The sequence below is a fragment of the Daphnia magna genome, linkage group LG5 (assembly GCF_020631705.1).
Source record: "Daphnia magna isolate NIES linkage group LG5, ASM2063170v1.1, whole genome shotgun sequence".
Lineage (NCBI taxonomy): Eukaryota > Metazoa > Arthropoda > Branchiopoda > Diplostraca > Daphniidae > Daphnia > Daphnia magna.
This window is the reverse complement of record NC_059186.1, coordinates 12500077-12522079: the sequence shown is the minus strand read 5'-3', so window position 1 is coordinate 12522079 and position 22003 is coordinate 12500077. Positions and strand designations below refer to the sequence as shown.

Sequence of the window (22003 nt, the reverse complement as noted above, 5' to 3'; positions counted from 1 at the left end):
TGTTTTAAAATGGGAGGAGCTAGAGGAAAAAGAACTGAGAGACGAAGATACTCCGCTCCCCGAAAATAAATTCCAGTTGTGGCTCAGCTCTCAGACAGTCGAGTTGTTATCATCGCCTTCACCATTTTACACAGCGATTGGAAGAAAAAAAAACATTTAAAAAAGTGAATTGTGGTCTCAATTGGCATTATTTTTTCGTTTTTCATCTAGGAACATTGAACGGAAAGTATAGCCAAAGTAAAGAATCTTCCTTCATAAACAAAATAATTAGATAAGAAAATTGCACAGTTATTCCTTATTTGGTCACTGTCGAATATGGTCGTGTTGTAACTCGTTCTATTTCTCAAGTTGTGCGTGTCCTCGAATTCGACCTACTAAAAAAAGAATTTGGCGAAACTTCAAGAAAATACGTCACTGCCATTGCACACGGATCACCAGAAGACGGTAATATGTTATCTGTATTAGACTTTGAATTTATTTGATGCTTTACAGATAAACTCAAAGTAATTCAACTTTGAAGTCAGGGTTGTTATGTGTCAAATCCTATTTTCCACACAGCAGTTTGCCAAATTCCTTATTTTGATATCCGCTAGGTGCAACTTAACTGAAAATGTCTTCGCCTGTTTCCTCAAGTTTTACTGGAAATATCAACGGCATTCAGTTCGATCGCCAAGATTTTTTCGGGAAAGGTGGCTCTGATTCAGTGCAAAGTGGCACATTTAATGGTCAGAGAGTAGCAATAAAAAGAATCGAGTTGACCAAAGGCACGGATCAATCATCTGGCAACGAGTTTGAAACTCTGCAGCAGTTAGAGCATCCGAATGTCGTCAGACTTCTTCAATGTGGAAATGACAACAACTTCAGGTAAGAAAATATTTTGTCTTATTTTCAACAGCAAGGTGATGGCAATAATGATTTTTTTTTTCTTGCCATTTAAAAGGTACTATGCATTCGAATGGTGTGGCGCCTCGTTAGATCAGCTGTTTTTGAAGGCGGATGACACTCGAAAATATAATGGGCCTATGCCACACCATATTGATATTTCGCTTCAGTTAGCTTCAGGTCTCGAATACATCCATTCAAGGAATTTAGTTCATGGAAACATTAAACCAGAAAATGTTCTGATTTCTGCGGGACCTGCTGGCCAAGATGAGATAACACTCAAATGGGCAAACTCTGGACTGACCAGATACGCCAGTAAACGAGCAAAGATAACAAGTCAAGTGGGAGGAAACAATGCATGGTTAGCCCCAGAATTGCTGTTGCTGAAATTGGGTGGCAACTTGCACGGAAACAAGTATCAGGGGACCGTCAAAAGCGACATGTTTGCACAAGGACTCATTTTCGGTAGTCTGTTCTTGAATGGGGAACATCTTTACGGTACCATGGAAAATGAAGACGAAATAACCGAAAACATAACGAACGGAAATCCCATCAACATGCAAAGTAATTTCCTATTTAACGACTTCAATAATGCCTTTTCTGTAAATAAAGAATTCGTTGCTTTATAATAGAAATGAATCGCATATTAAGGGACTGTTACGAGGATGAGATTTTTAAAAAAATTTTGGAAAACGACCCCAATAAAAGGATGACATCGACAGCAGTTGTTAATCAACTAAAAACCATCAAGGATAAGGTATTGAATGATTTTATGCAAGTCAAGTAATCATCTAAACAAAATTTATGCAATTTAGATTTCTGGAAAAGAAAAAGAATTGCTTCAGTTATGTGCTCTTGATTCTCGATTGGATTTATCAGTAAAAATTAAAAACTTGATTCCCTTTGGAATCAACATTAACGTAAAGGACAATGATGGAAGTAATGCACTCCATCTTCTGTGTCGATACTATTCACGTTATGAATTAATTGCAGTAATTAACCTCGTAATCCAAAGCGGAATCGACGTGAATGCAAGAGATTACAATGGGTTGAATGCCCTACATTACGTGTGTCGATACAATTCAAGCGGAATCATAATCGACGCAATTCAGAATTTAATGAAACTGGGAATCGATCCGAAAGCGAAGACAAAAGATGGATCAAATGCACTCCATTATTTGATTCGATACAATTCAAAATCAGACTTGAATAGCGTAATTACAATTTTGGGGAAGTATGGAATTGATCCGTTTGAGGAAGACGACTACGGATGGAATATGTTTTACTACTTGGATATAAAAAATAAGAAGAAAATGGAAATTTGGTTCGACCGTAAGGCTTTCTTAGGGCGAGGTGGCTTTGGTCATGTGCTTAAAGGAAAGTATGGAGGCCGTGAAGTCGCAGTAAAAAGAGTTGAACTACGTTTCGTCAACGAAAAAGAAGAAGAAGCTTTGCGAGCGTTAGATCATCCAAACGTCGTCAAACTTCTTCACTGTGACAGTGATGAAGACTTTAGGTGAAATTATTTTGTCTTATTTTCAAAAAGTAAAATTACATCAGTTACTTTTGCACGTTGCAGGATGTATGTATTGGAATTATGCGACGCCTCTTTAGATCAGCTCTTCCTGGAGCCGAATGACCCCAAGAAATACGACGGACCTATGCCACGTTATATTCAAGTTTTTCTTCAGTTAGCTTTAGGGCTCGAACACATCCATTCGAAGCAAATAATCCACAGAGACATAAAACCGCAAAACGTGCTCATTTCAAAGGCACCTGCCAGCCGAAGCAATGAGGTAACAATCAAATGGGCTGATTTTGGATTGTCCAAATCCGTAGATGAACGTGGATATCACTCGTGGTCTGGAGTAAGAGGAACCACAAATTGGTACGCCCCCGAGGTGCTGAAGATAAGCAATAACACAAAAGAGGCAGAAGAGGCAAAAAAGCTTAAAGGAACAGTCAAGAGCGATGTATTTGCCCTAGGCCTTGTCTTTGGGTTTCTTTTCTTGAAAGGAGAACATGTCTATGGTTCCAGTGAAAGAGAAATTTACGACAACGTAATTGCAAAGCAACCGATCAACTTGAAGAGTAATTCCCAATATACTTGCAAAACATTGTTGTTCTGTTAATTAAAATTTTATTTCTTGCTACTAGAAACTGACAGAAAATCACTGGAAATTTATCAGAATAACCTACTTCTGAAAATGTTGGAAAATGATCCTAGCAAAAGGATGACATCGGCAGAAGTAGTCGAACAACTGAAATCTATCGAGGACAAGGTATTATAAATTTTATGTAAGTCAAGCAATCATCTGCATGAATGTCCCTTTATTCGATTCAGCTTGCAGAAAAAGAGGAACAATTGCGTCAGCTATGTGCAAGTCGTGAACCTCGGTCGGATTTAACAAGAGAAATCCAAAACTTGATTCGCTTTGGAATCGACGTGAATGCAACGAACCAATTTGGATGCAATGCGTTTCATCTTTTGTGTCAACACAATTCCGGTCGACACTTAATCGAGGCAATTAAAGTCTTGATCGATTTTGGTATCGACAAGGACGCAACGACGGAAAAGGGTTGGAATGCACTTCACCACCTGTGCTCTAACAGTTCCAGTCCACACTTAGTCGAGGCAGTTCAAGAATTGATCAAACTCGGCATCGACAAGGACGCAAAGGATAACAACGGTGGGAATGCACTTCATCTTTTGTGCTCAAACAGTTCCAGTCAACACTTAGTCGAGGCCATTCAAGAATTGATCAAACTCGGCATCGACTTGAACGCAAAAATCAACGATGGAGGGAATGCGCTTCATCTTTTGTGTAGCAACAACTCAGGCCCCCACTTAATCGAGGCAATTAAAGTCTTGATCGAACTCGGCATCGACTTGAACGCAAAAAGAAACGCTGGATCGAGTGCGCTTCATCTTTTGTGTCGTAACAATTCAACCCCACAATTAATCGAGGCAATTAAAGTCTTGATCGAACTCGGCATCGACTTGAACGCAAAAGAAAACGATGGATGGAATGCGCTTCATCTTTTGTGTCGTTACAATTCAACCCCACACTTAATCGAGGCAATTAAAGTCTTGATCGAACTCGGCATCGACAAGGACGCAAAGCAGAAAGATGGATGGAATGCGCTTCATTTTTTGTGTCGTTACAATTCAACCCCCACTTAATCGAGGCAATTAAAGTCTTGATCGAACTCGGCATCGACAAGGACGCAAAGCAGAAAAATGGATGGAATGCGCTTCATTTTTTGTGTCGTTACAATTCAACCCCCCACTTAATCGAGGCAATTAAAGTCTTGATCGAACTCGGCATCGACAAGGACGCAAAGCAGAAAGATGGATGGAATGCGCTTCATTTTTTGTGTTACAACAATTCAACCCCACATTTAATCGAGGCAATTAAAGTCTTGATCGAACTTGGCATCGACTTGAACGCAAAAAACAACGATGGATCGAGTGCGCTTCATCTTTTGTGTTCCGAAAACTCAGGCCCCCACTTAATCGAGGCAATTAAAGTCTTGATCGAACTCGGCATCGACAAGGACGCAAAAATCAACATTGGATCGAGTGCGCTTCATCTTTTGTGTCGTTACAATTCAACCCCACAATTAATCGAGACAATTAAAGTCTTGATCGAACTCGGCATCGACTTGAACGCAAAAGAAAACGATGGATGGAATGCGCTTCATCTTTTGTGTCGTTACAATTCAACCCCACACTTAATCGAGGCAATTAAAGTCTTGATCGAACTCGGCATCGACAAGGACGCAAAGCAGAAAAATGGATGGAATGCGCTTCATTTTTTGTGTCGTTACAATTCAACCCCCACTTAATCGAGGCAATTAAAGTCTTGATCGAACTCGGCATCGACAAGGACGCAAAGCAGAAAGATGGATGGAATGCGCTTCATTTTTTGTGTTACAACAATTCAACCCCACATTTAATCGAGGCAATTAAAGTCTTGATCGAACTTGGCATCGACTTGAACGCAAAAAACAACGATGGATCGAGTGCGCTTCATCTTTTGTGTTCCGAAAACTCAGGCCCCCACTTAATCGAGGCAATTAAAGTCTTGATCGAACTCGGCATCGACAAGGACGCAAAAATCAACATTGGATCGAGTGCGCTTCATCTTTTGTGTCGTTACAATTCAACCCCACAATTAATCGAGACAATTAAAGTCTTGATCGAACTCGGCATCGACTTGAACGCAAAAGAAAACGATGGATGGAATGCGCTTCATCTTTTGTGTCGTTACAATTCAACCCCACACTTAATCGAGGCAATTAAAGTCTTGATCGAACTCGGCATCGACAAGGACGCAAAGCAGAAAAATGGATGGAATGCGCTTCATTTTTTGTGTCGTTACAATTCAACCCCCCACTTAATCGAGGCAATTAAAGTCTTGATCGAACTCGGCATCGACAAGGACGCAAAGCAGAAAGATGGATGGAATGCGCTTCATTTTTTGTGTTACAACAATTCAACCCCACATTTAATCGAGGCAATTAAAGTCTTGATCGAACTTGGCATCGACTTGAACGCAAAAAACAACGATGGATCGAGTGCGCTTCATCTTTTGTGTTCCGAAAACTCAGGCCCCCACTTAATCGAGGCAATTAAAGTCTTGATCGAACTCGGCATCGACAAGGACGCAAAAATCAACATTGGATCGAGTGCGCTTCATCTTTTGTGTCGTTACAATTCAACCCCACAATTAATCGAGACAATTAAAGTCTTGATCGAACTCGGCATCGACTTGAACGCAAAAGAAAACGATGGATGGAATGCGCTTCATCTTTTGTGTCGTTACAATTCAACCCCACACTTAATCGAGGCAATTAAAGTCTTGATCGAACTCGGCATCGACAAGGACGCAAAGCAGAAAAATGGATGGAATGCGCTTCATCTTTTGTGTCGTTACAATTCAACCCCCCACTTAATCGAGGCAATTAAAGTCTTGATCGAACTCGGCATCGACAAGGACGCAAAGCAGAAAGATGGATGGAATGCGCTTCATTTTTTGTGTTACAACAATTCAACCCCACATTTAATCGAGGCAATTAAAGTCTTGATCGAACTTGGCATCGACTTGAACGCAAAAAACAACGATGGATCGAGTGCGCTTCATCTTTTGTGTTCCGAAAACTCAGGCCCCCACTTAATCGAGGCAATTAAAGTCTTGATCGAACTCGGCATCGACAAGGACGCAAAAATCAACATTGGATCGAGTGCGCTTCATCTTTTGTGTCGTTACAATTCAACCCCACAATTAATCGAGACAATTAAAGTCTTGATCGAACTCGGCATCGACTTGAACGCAAAAGAAAACGATGGATGGAATGCGCTTCATCTTTTGTGTCGTTACAATTCAACCCCACACTTAATCGAGGCAATTAAAGTCTTGATCGAACTCGGCATCGACAAGGACGCAAAGCAGAAAAATGGATGGAATGCGCTTCATCTTTTGTGTCGTTACAATTCAACCCCCCACTTAATCGAGGCAATTAAAGTCTTGATCGAACTCGGCATCGACAAGGACGCAAAGCAGAAAGATGGATGGAATGCGCTTCATTTTTTGTGTCGTTACAATTCAACCCCCCACTTAATCGAGGCAATTAAAGTCTTGATCGAACTCGGCATCGACTTGAACGCAAAAACCAACGATGGATCGAGTGCAGTCGATTTGAGTCGGAGAAATGAAAAACTTTCTGAACACAACGTGGACGAAATCTTTGGAACCATATGAGCTGCCTTTACAATTGCATGAGATAAGATCTAGTTGTCTTCCTCGTCCCGTTACGACCATTCCCTTGTCTATCTTTACAATTATCATTGGATATATTTGCGTGTGTTTTTTTTTTTTTCAAATAAATAATAATGGAAATTAGGAATTATGAAAAGTTGGCTAAGCTTTAAGCGGTTCGACTTGCCGGGAGACTTGTCGTTTTCTAGGCTAATTGCAAAAAGAAAGACAACACGTCCACCAACATGTTACAGAGCATAATAGCAACATGCCTATTCAACATCACAAAACAAAGTGTAATTCACAGGGTAATATTTCTGTTATGGTTGATGAAGAATTCCAGATTAGCTGAAACAAAAGACGTTAGGAGAGTAATGGGGTGTTATATGCGCATGGGTATCAAAGAGCGACCCAGTTTAAAATCAGCAACACGAAACAGAAAGGTACGCGATATCTTTCTATTAGAACGTCACCGCATTTGGTAAGGTGGAAAATAGAAAAACGTTAACAAAACGTTTTCCAAATTGAATCAAAAATAACCAATGACAAATCTGAAATCCCAAAAAGTGGCAAAACGGAAAGAAAGCCAGACAAAATGATCGATGCAATTGTTAACTTGGGTAATTATAACAAAAGGCAAGAGAAGTCCTTCTGAAACGGTGACAGTTAGGCTACTCGTGGCGATTTCTACACTGAAGTCAAAGCCAAAACATTTCACGCGCAAAATGATCGAGAAATGTAGACACAAAAGGGAAGATAAGGGCGGCAATTCAGTCATTACTATGCATAGCCATTATGTCAGAGTCAAATGAAGTAGAAACCAACTCAAATTCGCTTATTAATCCAACGACTTGGTTCAGAGGATAACGGCAAACGGAAATCGCTCCTCATTTTGTAGCCAAAGCGTTCAAGCTGAAACTTATAAGCTGCGCGGTCACAATCTTACTGAATGGATCGGAATGGATGTGAAATGGACCAATTACATTATTTATTGAAAGACCTAGAGGCAATTCAGAGTAGGTAGCTCTAAGAATACCTCAAAGCCAATTTTTTTGACAAACTTTAAAAGACTAAACTAATAAATGAAACGACTGCCGTGCCTTGTCATGAAGCTAAGATTATGCGTAGTAATTAAAATCAGAATTCTATAAGGAATTGTTTCACCCCCTCTGGTGTCAGACCCGAGTACCGGCCCAGCGTATTGAACATCATGGAATCTGCACGTCATCCTTTACATGAGCTTATTTCATTTTTGCTCCAATATGAGGATATAAACAGTCTGCTGGGAAAATACAAACAGCGAGCGTAAAATGATTTGACTGATGGATTCAATTGATTATGGAGAGTGGTGAAACGGACGAATTATATTCCCTCAATATGATAGACTTCAAAGAGAGAACTTAAAAATTGGCGTTTCTTGCTCTACAAAAATGTCGGGTTTGGATGGAAGAGGGGGTGGTACAATTAACCTCAGCGTATAGGAGACCACCAATTCACCAAAATCCCGTCTTGTACATCTTTCGTAACAGTTCATGGCGATCAAACAAAATAAAGCATAAAACGTGGACAACATTTAAAAGTTACGACATTAGCAGCGTAAAAGAAAAGGTTCTAACCTGCTTCTATTTGGTAAAAGAACAAGAAAAGGTTTCGCGAGCTATCGAAGAGGACAGATACACATCTCCGTCGGGCACAAGCTCTAACATTACAATCGTTGAAATATTTGTGGAAATGTGGACTGGGCTGGACCGCCACCAGAGACAACAGCGTGGTGCGCGAACAAGCGACCACGTTGCCAGAAGCGAAATTGGAAACAATAAAAGATCACAAAAAAGTGGTGACTTGAGACTTGTAGCACTGACTGTATGCCGTTATTTCGGTTGGATTTTTCTCCCACTTTTCTCCTTCCGAGTTTTGCCCGTCTTCTTTGTTCTCTTCTCACGTGTCCACAGTTACAGACGACAAGAACAAGGGAAAGGAGGAGGAGGAAAAACAAAATCGTCTTTTTGGGAAGTGCCACACTCCCTCTGGCGCTAAAATGCAAAATGTTATCAAAGCCCCTCCCCCTCTTAGATGTTTTTCACTCCTTTATCGGGTGAGTAGGGTTGGGATCGAAGCGGCTGTTGCGCTTTGATACAACACCGCTAGGGTGTCAACCCTGACGCACGGCAACGTCCTTGACGCGTCGTATGCCCAATCCCCAAGTCTCTCTAGTTATCAACTAAAGGCGTTGGCCGTCTGCTTTAAGGACGGGAAGAAGGTAAACGCAACCGCACTATCCGAAAACTGTACATTGGTGGCATTTGACGTCAGCTATTTTGCACATTCCGAAACTTCCATTTTTGTTCGTGTCTTTCGATACTATGTGGAAAACTGAGTTCTACCGACCTGAGCTGCTAGGAATAGGTAAATCTGCCGGCGTTTATCGAGGAAAGTGTAATAGTAAAGATTGCGCAGTGAAAAGAGTTCAACGAGAAAAAGTCAAAGAATGCGAAGAAAAGGTTATGGAAAATTTGAAAGGTCATCCAAACATCGTCGAGCTTCTCTACTGTGGAACAGTAAGAGAATTCGTGTAAGGCAATTTTTTTTCTTACTTTCAAAAGCTAAACGCTATAATTTCACTCCCGTTTAACAGTCACTACGTATTGGAATTGTGTGCCGCCTCATTAGAAAAGCTGTTCCTGAAACCGGATGACCCGGAACGATACAAAGGACCGCCCATGCCACATGATCTCCACATTTTCCATCAATTAGCTTTAGGTCTCGAGTACATCCATTCGAAGAACTTAATTCATCGAGACATTAAACCGGAAAACATCCTTATCTCGGTGCGAGGCGCCGGCCAAGACGCCGAGATAACAATCAAGTGGGCAGACTTTGGGCTGTCCAGAGAAGTGAATAAAGGGGGAAGCTTCTCGACCAACGGTGGAGTCGTAGGAACTGAAGGCTGGGAAGCTCCCGAAATACTGAGGTTACGATACGAGGAAAACCAAAAACCTCGAGGCACTGTCAAGAGCGATATCTTTGCACTAGGCCTCGTCTTTGGATATCTGTTTTTGAAAGGCAAACATCTTTATGGTTTGAATACCGACCCGATGGGCATCATAAACAACATACTCGAAAGAAATCCAATTCCAAACTTAACAAGAACAATAAAAACCAAAAAACCTAAACTAACCTCTACCTTGATTTATAGACGATTCATACGAATTCAACGATTCATGTCCTCTTTGTCAACCTTTGTTTACAAAGAGGACCAAATTAAATAGTTTACAAAGAGGACATCATGTATTACCTACTACTACGTAGTAGTAGTAGTAGTAGTAACGGCCTACGGCCGTAGGAATTTATTTAACGTCTCTACTACTACTACGTAGTAGTAGTAACGGCCTACGGCCGTAGGAATTCATTTAACGTCTCTACTACTACTACGTAGTAATAGTACGGCCTACGGCCGTAGGAATTCATGTCCGCTTTGTAAACAAAGGTTGGCTTACTAGAAAAAATGTTACAAAACGATCCTGACCAAAGGATAACATCGACAGAAGTCGTCGAAAAACTAAAGTCAATAAATGAAAACGAACAATCAACTGGACAAATGCCAATTCCTTCTAATCAACTTCCCAAGAACGAAAAAGCGAAGACAATGCGCAAACATAAATGGAAAATCCTTACATTGTGTCGATACACGTCAGATTCAACCTTAATAGACAAAATTCAACGTTGCATACAAGAGAAACAAGATTTGACGGACAAGGACGCATTTGGATGGAACGGGCTCCATTTACTGTGTCGATACAACTCTGGCGAATACCTCATCGACGCACTCAAAATCTTGTTCGAGTCTGGAATCGACGTGAATGTGCCGACTGACGGTGGATGGAATGCGCTCCATTGTTTGTGTTCTAACAATTCAATAACCTCAAGTTTGAACGAAGCAATGCAACTATTGATCTTTTCCGGAATTGAAGTCAACGCGACGCGGAACAACGGTTGGAACGCGCTCCATATTTTGTGTCGGTACAGATCAAGCCAATCTTTAATGGACGAAATCCAAGTTTTATAGTCCATTACGGAATTGACGTGAAGACAACAAACACTCGTGGATGTAATGCGCTCCATTATTTGTGTTCATACAATTCAAGTACAAGCTTGATCCACGCTCTTCAACGCTTAATCAAACTCGGAATCGATGTTAACGCAAAAGACAAATATGGATCTAATGCGCTCAGTTGTTTGTGTCAGAACAGTTCAAGTTCTAACTTGGCTGGCGCAATTCAATGCTTGATAACAAATGGAATAGACGTGAACGCAAAGGACAGTGATGGATACGTTGCGCTCCATTATTTGCGTAAGCTCAATTCAAGAAAACCGAGCCAACACTTACAGGACGCAATACAAATCACAGAGGATGCAACAACGGCCCAACTAGACGGGCAAAATGAAGATTGACAACCAGACTGACCAGAGCGTAAAGAAGGTGGAATAATCTGACCTGAAAATCTGGCTGAATAATTCCAATAGTCGTGACATCTCTCGCTGCTGTCCTCTGATTCGGTTCCCAAATCTTGGTAATAGGGATGCTCTATTGCTTGGTCTAGTAGTAGGGTTTTCTTCACTGAATCATAAGCAATGCACCGCGATTATTATTGGTTATTATAAATCATAGATCTATGCCTTGGTTCATTCTGATACCTTCGGATATATCGATTTTCTATTCACAACCACTTCACATGGTTGCTGCGATGATGAGTAAACTCTGTGTTAAACTGCTTCTCGTTTGCTATTTCAAATGTTTGTCGACACTTTCCCTTTCCAATACACGAATTTTGTGAGAGGATACGGGGAAAATGATCCAGTTCATCTGGGGGTTGTGGTAATTCAACTAGAAATCTGTTGAACAACAAAATAAGAGATTCGGTGAGTTATGGCGTGTTGTGAGAATGACGTTGATAAGCAGCTACGTTCAAGATCAACAGCACGAAACAAACCGGTACGAACGGTACGAAACATAGACAATTACGAGGATCGCAATTCACAGATAGCTGAAGTTGTGGCAAAATCACGCGCAAAATTGTCCAGGAATGCAAATGCATAGCGGGCCCTTTCCGCGATAACCACTGAACCACAATTGCCACATATAAAACCTATAATTAGTTACGAACGCCTCTCTTAGTTTTATGACAAGATGTGTTGGCTACTAAACCGAATTAGCAAATTGTTGCTGTTATAGCTGATATCACTTGGGCTGTTTTACTATCTTCTTTGTGCCGATTCAAGATAATGTAGAAAATCGGTTGACATTCCTCAAGTCAGAGATGGCAATCACATGGGTACATTTTAGACTAGTTCGAACAGCGAATTTATAGGACATCCACGATGCTTGGAACCAGAAGTAGAATTTCTCTGAGTGATTTGAAGAGAAAAAAAAAAAATAAATGGCCGAAATATTATATACAAAGCAAATCGTCACATCTTTGTTCTTCGCCCAATTACGCCATACAGAGGATATAACTATACGGATGGGAAGTGCCCAGGACTTTTATATATATACTTTAAAGTTCAAACCTTATCTAGACGGCCAAAATCTTAATACGGGATGGATGTGAAATTGATCAACCTCTTTATGGGCATTAAGCTTTCGTTTTACTTGGACATAGATTAGAGTTGGAAGATTATTATTACATTATAGAGAAAAAGGTGTCAAAATAATCAAAAAATGGCCTCCCTGCTTGATTATTCAATGCGCTGTCATCCAGCTTAGACGGAGGAGTAAACGATTTAAACAAAGTTAATAATGAACCGTTTCACCCGCCCCATTTGCACGCTCGAGTCCTTGCCCGGGTTGCTAAATACAGAATTTGCATCATTCCGTTAACCTAGTTTCGACTGTTTCAATAATATCGACCTTGTAGTAGGTCAGATCGGTAAAAAAACAACAGAAACGACGTGTGTTTACAGTGGTCAGGATTTCGTGAACGCGCAAAGAAGGTTGTAAAAAAGGTGGTTTACATGGTAAATCATTCGTGTTTTGCTACAGAAAAAACTTGAAAAAGCCTAACAACATTTTTAAAAAGCTGGCAAAAATCTCGAGAAACCAAAAAAATTTTATCTGTCGCAAATTCGAGCTTGGTGGCAAAACGGCACAGCCCTAGGCTTGTGCAAAAGGGAAAGCTTGAAAAATGAAAAAACTCACCTAGAAATGCAACAGTCTATGTCTGATGAATGCAGTCTGGGGAATGATCATGTTGAAGGCTTGGATTTTTCCCCCAACACATTTAGAGTTGATACATAGTCGTCCACCAAGGCCACACATGAACAGATTTGTAATTTGTCCATGATTGCCAGTTGAAACCTGTGTAGTGTTTGGTAACCATGACTTGCTACTTCACACAACAAACTGTGTAAACCTAATTTTAAAAAAAATCATAATTTGAAGAAGTCCAGCCAAAAGTAAAAAAAAAAAATTAGCAAATAACAGGCGGTAAAAGCAGTTAATTACTATTTGCTGAAAATAATATGTGAATCATTCATTACCTCTATCATCTTTGCAGGGCATGGTGTGCATATGTTGCAAGTAACCCTGTTCCAAAATGTCCAGCTAACATGAAGGTCACTATGAACAGTAAGAGAATGAATCCATGGTGTAAGTTTGGATTTCATTGTCATACCTAGCAACACAAAACTGTCTTCTACAGTAGAAATGTATATTTTCCATATATTTCAACATGTCATAAATGCTTGACGAGATATTATTGCATGGTACCTTTAAGATGGGGATTCCACGGGTGCAACCATTGCAACCAGATTGCAACTTTTGAGTCGATGGTAACCTCATCGCAAAGAGAAAAATTTACTTCACTGGTATGATTGAATATTGTAAATGGCTGCTGTTGTAAGAAATTCCCGAAATGATTGAAATTATATCATTTTTTCATGCTACAAGGGAAGAGAAACAAGCTACTTGAATGGAAAAAGCTTAAACATGACTGAGAACATGAGCACAATAGGTGATCGTAATCCTATGAACTAGTGAATAGCAGAGAAGAAGGGACCCTTCGGTGTTCGGTCTCTGGTGATAGACTAAAATGTGGCGAAGCTGGCGCCAACAGGCCGCGAGGTTGCCAGAACCGAAACTAGAGCCTGTTTGAAGGTTTAAACCAGAGTCATTTCATTAATGGCTCTGGTTTAAACTGAGCAAGACAGAGCAGAGCAGACTGACTTCTATTTGAACGACATTTAATTTTTAAAATTAATTAGAGGTTACGTGGTAGCATTTTCTTCATGGCGAAAGGGCTTTGTTGCAGTAACATTAACATCAGAAAATACTGCGTATAAGTTAATCAAAGCTAATATTATTTGAATCCATTTAACGTCAAATAATGGGAAATCACATTCAATATTAGAGAAAAGGAGTTCCACCAACCTGATTTACGTAAAACGTGTTTATCATGTATAAGCAGATTATCAAAAGAAGTATTTGTTTCAAAATTTTATTAGAATACTCTACAGCTCAGTCAAACTCTGCGTAAAATAAAAAAGCCTACAACATCCCTCGTGTTATCACTCCTGCTGGTGGAGGGCTTATGTCATTCAGGCCCTTGATGGGCTCTTGCCTTAGTTTGGCTGCAGCTATCTGAGTCAGGGACTAATGGGTTTATATAGTAAATATAACATGCACAAAAAAGGAATTACTATTTAGTAATTTTCCAGTTTCTTACTAGAAATGCCAATTACCTTGAAAGTCCTTGGTTCCCAAATGGCAAGATTGGCAAGGGTCTTTTTATCAAGTGCAATTTGGCATCTGGCCATTCCCCTAACCAGAGCTTCGTATGAAGAGCCCAGTTCTCTGCATCCTGCTGAAATCCGTTGCTGCCATAACTAATAGTGAACCCCAACCATCAGTTAGTTTGTAATTGGAATTCTAATATTGATATACCTCAATGGCATCTTTCTTTTTCAATTTACGTCCTTTCTTAACATAAACCAAAGCCCGGTGGAGATATTTAATGGCTATGCTGTAGCAGTTTCTCTTTCGACCTCGGTAATGCTAAAACATTGGGGGAAATACTTGCGTTTAACACGAATTGCAGGACCAGAAATGCTGGTAAAAAATTTCATATTATTTAAGAACAACAAAATGAACCAACGGCTGTCAATTTGAAGACTCGTCTTCGTTTCCAGAAATTGTCTGCTTTAGGAGCCCGGTTGAATAATACTCTGGTAATCAACATTTTTAAGGTTTTGCTGGGTTTGGTTAAGTGAAATAACAAGAACTAGTAAATTAACGGACTAGAAACCGAATGGACTCCTGAAGTGTTGATTGCAATTCAATGCCGTAGAGCAGACGACGAGACCACACTTTTTTACAACGTTGCCTGAACCGAAGTTTCACTGTAAAAATAAAAAAAAACATGAAGAACTATATAGAATTGATAGAATTATGAAACAGGTTCTATATTACAGCTGAAACAGTCTTGCTTTATTTCTCATTTAACTTGCATAGTTAGTTAAGACGTCGTAAAGCTGCTTGGTTGATGGGAATACCAGAAGAGAAATTAAATTACCGACATATACAAGCGGATGAAGTATGAAATGAAATGAATCCAATATAATGTTGGGCAACCGAATAGCAAGAAAATGCAATCACTACTCAGCAACACAGTTTCTGACTGCTGCGTTAATTTGGTAGATCACGAGCAATTACTAAATAGTTGAAAGCCTTAAACACTTGAGGAGGGAATGAATAGTAAGCGAAGTTGATTCTTAACAGGTTTAAGGGCTTCGACGTCGTCGTCCCAGTCTGTGTCGCTGAGAATGGAAAGGATGTCATCTTGGTGGTTGGCCAGTGACGAACTAATATCAGTTAGCGTAAGAAGCGTCTCATACAGCTTTGTGGCTGTGATTTTGCGCACGCGAGGGAACCGGTTGACCAACAGATTGAGAAGATGAATAATGGACTTGTCGAACGTGATTTGATCGCCTCTGAGTAGGTGACAATATAAATCGACAGACGAAATCAGCAACTGCAATAGGAACATTAAAGGTATCGTTAGATATACAAATATTTGTCGTTACACGACAACAAAAATTACTACGTACCTTTAACGGCTTACTACCACTAGTCATTTCAGTGCGTATCAGGGTCAGTAATGACAGAGAAATAGATTTGAAAACAACATCCAGACATCCAGAAGATAGGAGGTGATCCAGGAAATTAAATATATAAGGCATTAGCCGTGCATTGTTTAAATTTTCTTTAAACACTTCCAAAATATCTGTGGTAATTAGATTCAGTTCATCCAATTTTTTCTCTGCCACCAGTTGGCGAAGGTAACTCAAAAAAGGAGTGCTGGAACTTTTGACCTGTTAATTGAGGGTGACATGAGTTAATCAAAATAATCCACAATTTGGCTTTCGAGCTGCCTACCAAACTTTCTGTGAGACTTCCGATGCTGGAGACGAGTCCGGCGATGACGGCTTTGCGGTACGAATTGAGCTGCATCACCTTCAACCACAGATCGAAACATTCCTTCTCAGTAGAAATGTCCAGAGGAGGTGGTGGAATGATGCAACGCAGCTCGTTGAGTTGCTCCACGTGAGGAATGGCAGGATCACTACTTGAACAAAGCGGTGAAAGCTTAGAGCTAAATGATGTTAAGATCATTAATGGCAGTACCAGTTTATGAGAGACGAAAACACGTCGGTAGCTAACAATCGCGTTCGACGGATTTGTTCTGTCGATTGCTTGGCCACTGCATGTAAAACGGAATGGACCATATCCGGTGAAAGGAGTTGTGGGTGCGATGTGTTGACCAATACCAAAACAACCTGTATCGTTATTTTCCCCCAAAATTCCTCCGATGAAATTTTACAACCGTTTAAAAAGATCAACTAATTGAAGCTTCACACCTGAATGGATGACATTGCTGATTCACGAACAATGGCGCCAATGTCCCCTCGGCTATCCACCGTGTAATCATCGAGGCTGTCAATTAAAGTACGGAATATTTCTGCAAACATTTCTTGATCAACTCCATCTGCAAAGATTAAACATTAGGCTAAAAAAAACAAAAACAAAAATAGTAGAAATTAGCAGATCGCATACCCAAGTTGGATGGCGCTATGCCAACGGTAGAGCAAACAAGCGAAAGAGCAGTCAAAGCGTTTTTTCGAGATTCTGCCCATTGAAACGTTTTGTCCGTGATGCGAGCGCAAACACACAACTGTTTAACGACTTGGGGTAAAGAAACGGCGAGGAGAACGCGCGGCATGGAACCCAGGGCCAATGCATTTCCCACCCTCGCCTGTTGATTGTTGCTCGTGACTTCCGGTAAGAAATGATTTAACAAGGCAGTAAGTTTCTCGACTGACTGATGCTGGAAATACTCGCCAATCAAGGCAGTGACCGCACTGACGGCTGACTGTTGGACGTTTGAATCGGATGACGCAAGGCATTCACGCAATGCTTTTAGCCAATGATCGACGACACTGTCGGGTAACGGGAAGCCACCAGAACTCAGATCTTGTACAAAATGGCAAACGGCTATGCGCATCTGATCGCCGCCAAAGCTTCGCCAAAATCGCTCATTCAAGATATCATTGCAAGTGTTGATAATGGCTTCCATAAACGACTGATCTGAAAAATAACTTTCATTAGGGAAAACAACGAACTATCAGGAAAAACACACAATACCAAATTCATCTGTCAGCGGCCGCTGCCTATCCTTCGCTACTTGACAAAGGGCGTTAATAATTTTTCCACCGGCCAAAATGCTTCCATGCCGCAAATAAAGTTCTGGGTTTGTGCAGCGAGGGAGAATATTCATTAAAAGAATGATCTTCATGTTCCCCGGATCCAGAAACGTCATTTGATGTAGAGCCTAAAAAAAGAAAAATGAGGGTTTCGCAAGTCAAATATTTTAATCCACGGTACCTGAGATGTCAGCTGTCTAATAACCGTGTCCCAATGCACGGTTTTACGTTCCACTAAATGTTGGATTAGATGAGGACGGTATTCTTCGTATTGTGCCACAAAAAGACTGGCAAAAATAAAAGAATTACAAGAGCTGCACATGACATCTAGGAGAGAAAGATGCAACAAATAAAACTAACCTTAGTTGGAGATAGGCATTCTTACGCAAACCAACAGCAAAGTAATCGCAGGTGGTGAGGATGTCGATGCCGTGTGGAAAAGTCCCCTGTCGGCCGACGTGTTCTTGGAATGCAGATGCCGCCGCCCGTCGGCAGTTTACTTCACGATCAAACACCGTCGTGATGACTAGCGCTTTAGCCAACTGGTGTACGAATGGCTGGAGCAAAGCCGGATCGTAAGACCGTGCTAGAGCCCAGCAAAGATAGCACGCTGCATCGCGCACAGCTGAGCCTACGGAAAAGTTACCCCGCAGTTCATCGTACAGCATGGCCTGTTCGACGTAAGGCAAGACAGACGACAGTCTCTGGGGCAATAACAAGCCACGGCGTGCTAGATATTAATTTTAACAACAGGTGATGTCAAAATCGTATCCTCGATTTAGCATTTAAATCTTACCTAATTCGGCCAAAGCCAAGCATCCCCCATGCCAGGCCATATCAGATTCCCGTAGTGAAAAAGTTCCATAATTGATTCGATTACTTGATCAGCAAAGTTCTTTGACAGGCGGCTAGTAAGTCGTCCAATGCCTTTTGCTGCAGAGTACCTGCGAATAACAAATTAATGAATCACAATTGTAACTAATGTCAGAGAAGGAAAAGTTATATACTGGACTTCACGATTCTTATCTCGAAGTGCTTGCAGAATTTCGTCAAGCACTTCTTCGATTTCTTCTGGTACATCGTAATCGTCGTCGTCTTCATCGTTTACTGAAGTCAATACTTTTTCTCGACGGGTTTGCTTTGAAGGAGATTGGCTGCTAATGATCTGCTGCCGCGCTGATATCTCCAGGTGGCAATGCGAGGTTTCAAAAACGTTAGACCTATAATTGAAAATATGAAAATGAGCTGAATTTGGTGACAAAACAGAATGAACGAAGGATTCACCTATTCGCTGAATTAGCTTCACTATCGGTTTTTTTACAATTAACAGTTCTGACGGGTGAAATTTAACCGTTAGAATTGTGCGTAGTACGGTATGCGCATAATCCATCATCTGCTCTCGTTGACCATGTTTGAATACGCCAGCCAGTGTTAAGATAACCCCTTTTTTAAACTGAGCATTTTCTTTCAAGAGAACCTTTGTTGAAATATCAAGTGTAAGTCAAAGAGAGAGTTGTTGGGATATCAAAATAAATAATACCTCATGAGCCCATTGGATATATCCTGGTAGGAAGGCCTCTTTGACATCAGGCCTCGTAAGGTAGATGGCTGACACGTAAAAGGCCATATCTTGTGCTTTTGTTGCCTCCGCCACATATATTTTACAAACATTCAGTATCCTTGAAGAAAATGTTTTTGATGATCAGTCAAAAACACACATTGTCTAAAAATTCATACTAACCTTTCCATGATTGGCTTTGAAGTGTTTGTGTCAAATCGCTTAAGATGAAAAGGAATCTTGACAACAATGCTGAGCCAAAGGAGTAAACCATAATGAGTCTCCCATTTTAATTGCATAACAGGATCTTGGTTTTCCAGATAAGTTAATAAAGGCTCAAGATCAGCCACCTAGTGAAAAAATGCAATTGGTAACATACTCCATTGACATGACAGTTGTAAGAAGGCCTTACCTCATGTGGCAGATGCCTCGCTACAACCTTGTAACCTCTTACTTTTGATATGAAGTACAGGCAACGGAAAGCAACATGTTTAACTTCATAATGGAGCCCTTCATCTCGGACAATGCTAATGATTTTTGTGAGGAGGCCATCGAGATGAGAATCGATCAAGTGTGGTTGCTCTTGATACTGATCTAGAATGAATGAGAACCTTTGCCAGTTTTTCTCCACCAAGCGAATATCTGTCGGGTTGTTTTGTTTTTGAACTGAGATCTTCAATTCGTCAATGAGTTTGATAACCTCCGAGTGCTCGGTAAAAGATTCCTTTGAACACCCAAGGCCTAGGACATCAACTTCTTTCTCGGGAGTCTCATCTGGGACTTCAAGTGTCATTTTAATTTCTCAGAGAAAACATATATCACGTCAATGTTGAAATAAACAGCGACAACGATCAACGAAGGATGTCAACAACCGGATGTGGAATAACAAGATTGGTAGGAAACATGGAAAAGGTATAACGTGGGATGTTTGCGGGAGATTTTGTATTTAAAATCAGAAACTGAGACGAATGCATTAAGTTTCTTTGCTTTAAGTAGAACCGGAAGAACGGAAGAGACTAATGACTACCGTGTTCGGGAAATTGAAGGTCAAAATAGATGGTTTAGCCTTATCTATTTGGTAAAATCTATTTCACCCCGGCAGCCGGTGAGCGGCTGGGCGCTAGGTGGGTGTCCCTAAAACGCGAAAGCGAAACGCGAAACGAACAGCGACTAAAACGCGAAACGCGGTGCGAATCAAGATGGTTTGTTTCGCGGTTTAGCCGCTGAATGGTGTTTCATGGGCATCCCTAAAACGCGAAAACGAAACGCGAAACGAACAGCGACTAAAACGCGGAACGCTGTGCGAAACAGCCCCCAGGCAATGGGCTGCGAAACACTCAAATATCGCCTAAAGGCAACCAAAATAGCGAAACGATTTTGCGAAACCCTTATTTAAAATGCAATTGGATTTGGCATTTCATTTAGAGAAATAAGAACCGCGTACTATTCTTTTTTGAGAACATGTAACCCCGATAAGCACTGTAAGCTCTACGCCAACAAAAACTCATGTTTTAAATCTATGGTTCTTTCCAGTCCTTTTTTAATTTTTTGACATTTACTTGAACAAATTCGCGACGAATTGTTAACTTGTATTGGCTAATAGGAAACTAAACCCGACGGGGAAAAAAACTAGCATTTTAAATATAACAATGTGTTTAGAATCTGATTGAAGTAAATGAAATTAATTGATTGAATTAAATTGAGTTTAAACCAAAAATGTAAAGCCGTGGGCTAACTGGGATGTTCTCCAGTGCTCTGGAGGCTGATGAGAACAGCGCTGGTCACGGCGGAATGACCAGTGAAATGTCATCATTCGCCAGCCAAATTCAACAAGCAATGACGAACAGCCAATTGTTATCAGCTGACCAGCCGGAAGCAAGTCCAGTCGTTGGACAACAGAGACCTGGAGCCATGTTTGCTCCTGCTGCTCCAACAACTACTCAATATCTGTGTTCTTGCATCACCATTAACCCAGTAGCATCAGTTCATCATGCCCCAGCATCGACCGATTCGTTTAACTCCGGCGAAGCTTCCGCTGCTCAGTCTGCTCCTGTCCATTCCTGTTCTTCCGGCCCCCATAGCAGTGACGATTGTCCTCATCAACATACTGCCCGATCATCTCCAGGACAAGAACAGTATGCTGCGAATAATGGAGGCTATTAAGATGTTTATTTTGAGATCCCGACATTTAAGTTTGTAGCGTCCCTGTTTTTTATCTTTGTACTTTTCTATACGATTACCATAATAAATTTATACCTTAAACATTTGCGTGTGGGTCTCCACGCCTTGCAACAAGCATTATAGTTATTAAGTGTAGACGTAAACTTTATACGCTGAAGAGGGGATGAAATAATTGAACACAACAAAATGGGTATGGTTTAAAAATTTAGTGTATAAACGGGAATTTCATTAACTCATGTCCGAAAAAAAATTAACCTTTTACAAGCCAAATGTTAAAAAATAAAAAAAAAACACACAAAGAAAAAAAAGCTCAACCAACACTCAGGAAATTCCTTGCTATGCCCAACTCTGTAAAAAAATCCCCATAAAGGCAACCCGTTCAGAGTAGTGAGTTGACCACATATTTCAGTGGCCATCTCACCGCTCTTGATACTTAGCCAATACAGGTTAGCAAGGTCCCTGTTTGTTGTGTTGACTTTTAACTTCTCCCATCGTTGTGTTACCATCTGTTGTTGGACTTCGTGTTTCCACGAGCCGACTGGGATCTGACACCTGAAGCTTGATGGTATGGCTTCATCCCGTGTTTCCATCGACTAGGTCGTTCTCGATCAAAGCCCTGAGAAGGTCTTTCTCCCAAGCGCTGAAAGACAGTCGGCTTGGCATGATCCAGCACGATGGGTGTTCTATCCACGCCTTTCTCTCCCAAACGGTCGAAGACAGAGGTCCGTTTCACAGACACTGGGTGTTCATCGAGTCTGTTATTCCGTACCTTCACCGTTCGTACCTTTGGGTCACTGGGAGTCGCTCCGATTTGTACCGAGAGCTCAACGGACAGAAGCTGTTGTGGTTGCTTCTGCTTGATTGT

General features: G+C 40.9%; 4 protein-coding genes across 4 annotated transcripts; 2 read left to right on the top strand and 2 right to left on the bottom strand.

The window, feature by feature from the left end:
* Positions 1-243: 243 nt before the first annotated feature.
* On the top strand, positions 244-3567 carry LOC116923724. The gene is made up of 9 exons (XM_045174543.1): positions 244-444; positions 594-864; positions 941-1446; positions 1515-1639; positions 1698-2398; positions 2462-2973; positions 3040-3164; positions 3227-3494; positions 3554-3567. The coding sequence occupies exons 2-9, from the start codon at positions 611-613 to the stop codon at positions 3565-3567; spliced, it is 2505 nt and encodes an 834-aa protein (XP_045030478.1). The 5' UTR covers positions 244-444; positions 594-610.
* Positions 3568-8517: 4950 nt separating this feature from the next.
* Positions 8518-11416, top strand: LOC123472408 (serine/threonine-protein kinase/endoribonuclease IRE1-like). Its single transcript, XM_045173870.1, has 2 exons — positions 8518-9216; positions 9280-11416. Exons 1-2 carry the CDS (start codon positions 9008-9010, stop codon positions 9911-9913), a joined length of 843 nt encoding a protein of 280 aa, XP_045029805.1. The 5' UTR covers positions 8518-9007; the 3' UTR covers positions 9914-11416.
* Positions 11417-14123: 2707 nt separating this feature from the next.
* On the bottom strand, positions 14124-14981 carry LOC123472410 (50S ribosomal protein L20-like). The gene is made up of 4 exons (XM_045173875.1): positions 14795-14981; positions 14584-14694; positions 14382-14525; positions 14124-14292 (listed from the first exon to the last, which is right to left on the bottom strand). The coding sequence occupies exons 1-4, from the start codon at positions 14876-14878 to the stop codon at positions 14188-14190; spliced, it is 444 nt and encodes a 147-aa protein (XP_045029810.1). The 5' UTR covers positions 14879-14981; the 3' UTR covers positions 14124-14187.
* A 123-nt stretch (positions 14982-15104) lies between these two features.
* LOC123472411 (tubulin-specific chaperone D-like) lies at positions 15105-20103 on the bottom strand. Its single transcript, XM_045173879.1, is given in 17 exon segments — positions 15105-15670; positions 15747-16010; positions 16075-16261; positions 16324-16475; positions 16557-16684; positions 16753-17283; positions 17341-17527; positions 17581-17686; positions 17760-18129; positions 18196-18258; positions 18261-18343; positions 18407-18524; positions 18527-18619; positions 18684-18876; positions 18940-19078; positions 19141-19307; positions 19370-20103. Coding segments are annotated over 17 exon segments (3465 nt in total). The 5' UTR covers positions 19751-20103; the 3' UTR covers positions 15105-15367.
* Between the last annotated feature and the right edge of the window lie 1900 nt (positions 20104-22003).

What these genes read in the sequence shown, in the direction of transcription:
- LOC123472410 (XM_045173875.1), bottom strand. Translation starts at nt 14,878, where the DNA reads ATGTTGATTACCAGAGTATTATTCAACCGGGCTCCTAAAGCAGACAAT. An exon ending in AAAAGAAAGATGCCATTGAG is followed by an intron (nt 14,526 to 14,583) that starts GTATATCAATAT and finishes GTTCACTATTAG; the next exon opens with TTATGGCAGCAACGGATTTC. An exon ending in GGGAACCAAGGACTTTCAAG is followed by an intron (nt 14,293 to 14,381) that starts GTAATTGGCATT and finishes TAAACCCATTAG; the next exon opens with TCCCTGACTCAGATAGCTGC.
- LOC123472408 (XM_045173870.1), top strand. Translation starts at nt 9,008, where the DNA reads ATGTGGAAAACTGAGTTCTACCGACCTGAGCTGCTAGGAATAGGTAAA. An exon ending in GGAACAGTAAGAGAATTCGT is followed by an intron (nt 9,217 to 9,279) that starts GTAAGGCAATTT and finishes CCCGTTTAACAG; the next exon opens with TCACTACGTATTGGAATTGT.
- LOC116923724 (XM_045174543.1), top strand. Translation starts at nt 611, where the DNA reads ATGTCTTCGCCTGTTTCCTCAAGTTTTACTGGAAATATCAACGGCATT. An exon ending in TAAAAACCATCAAGGATAAG is followed by an intron (nt 1,640 to 1,697) that starts GTATTGAATGAT and finishes TATGCAATTTAG; the next exon opens with ATTTCTGGAAAAGAAAAAGA. An exon ending in GACAGTGATGAAGACTTTAG is followed by an intron (nt 2,399 to 2,461) that starts GTGAAATTATTT and finishes TGCACGTTGCAG; the next exon opens with GATGTATGTATTGGAATTAT.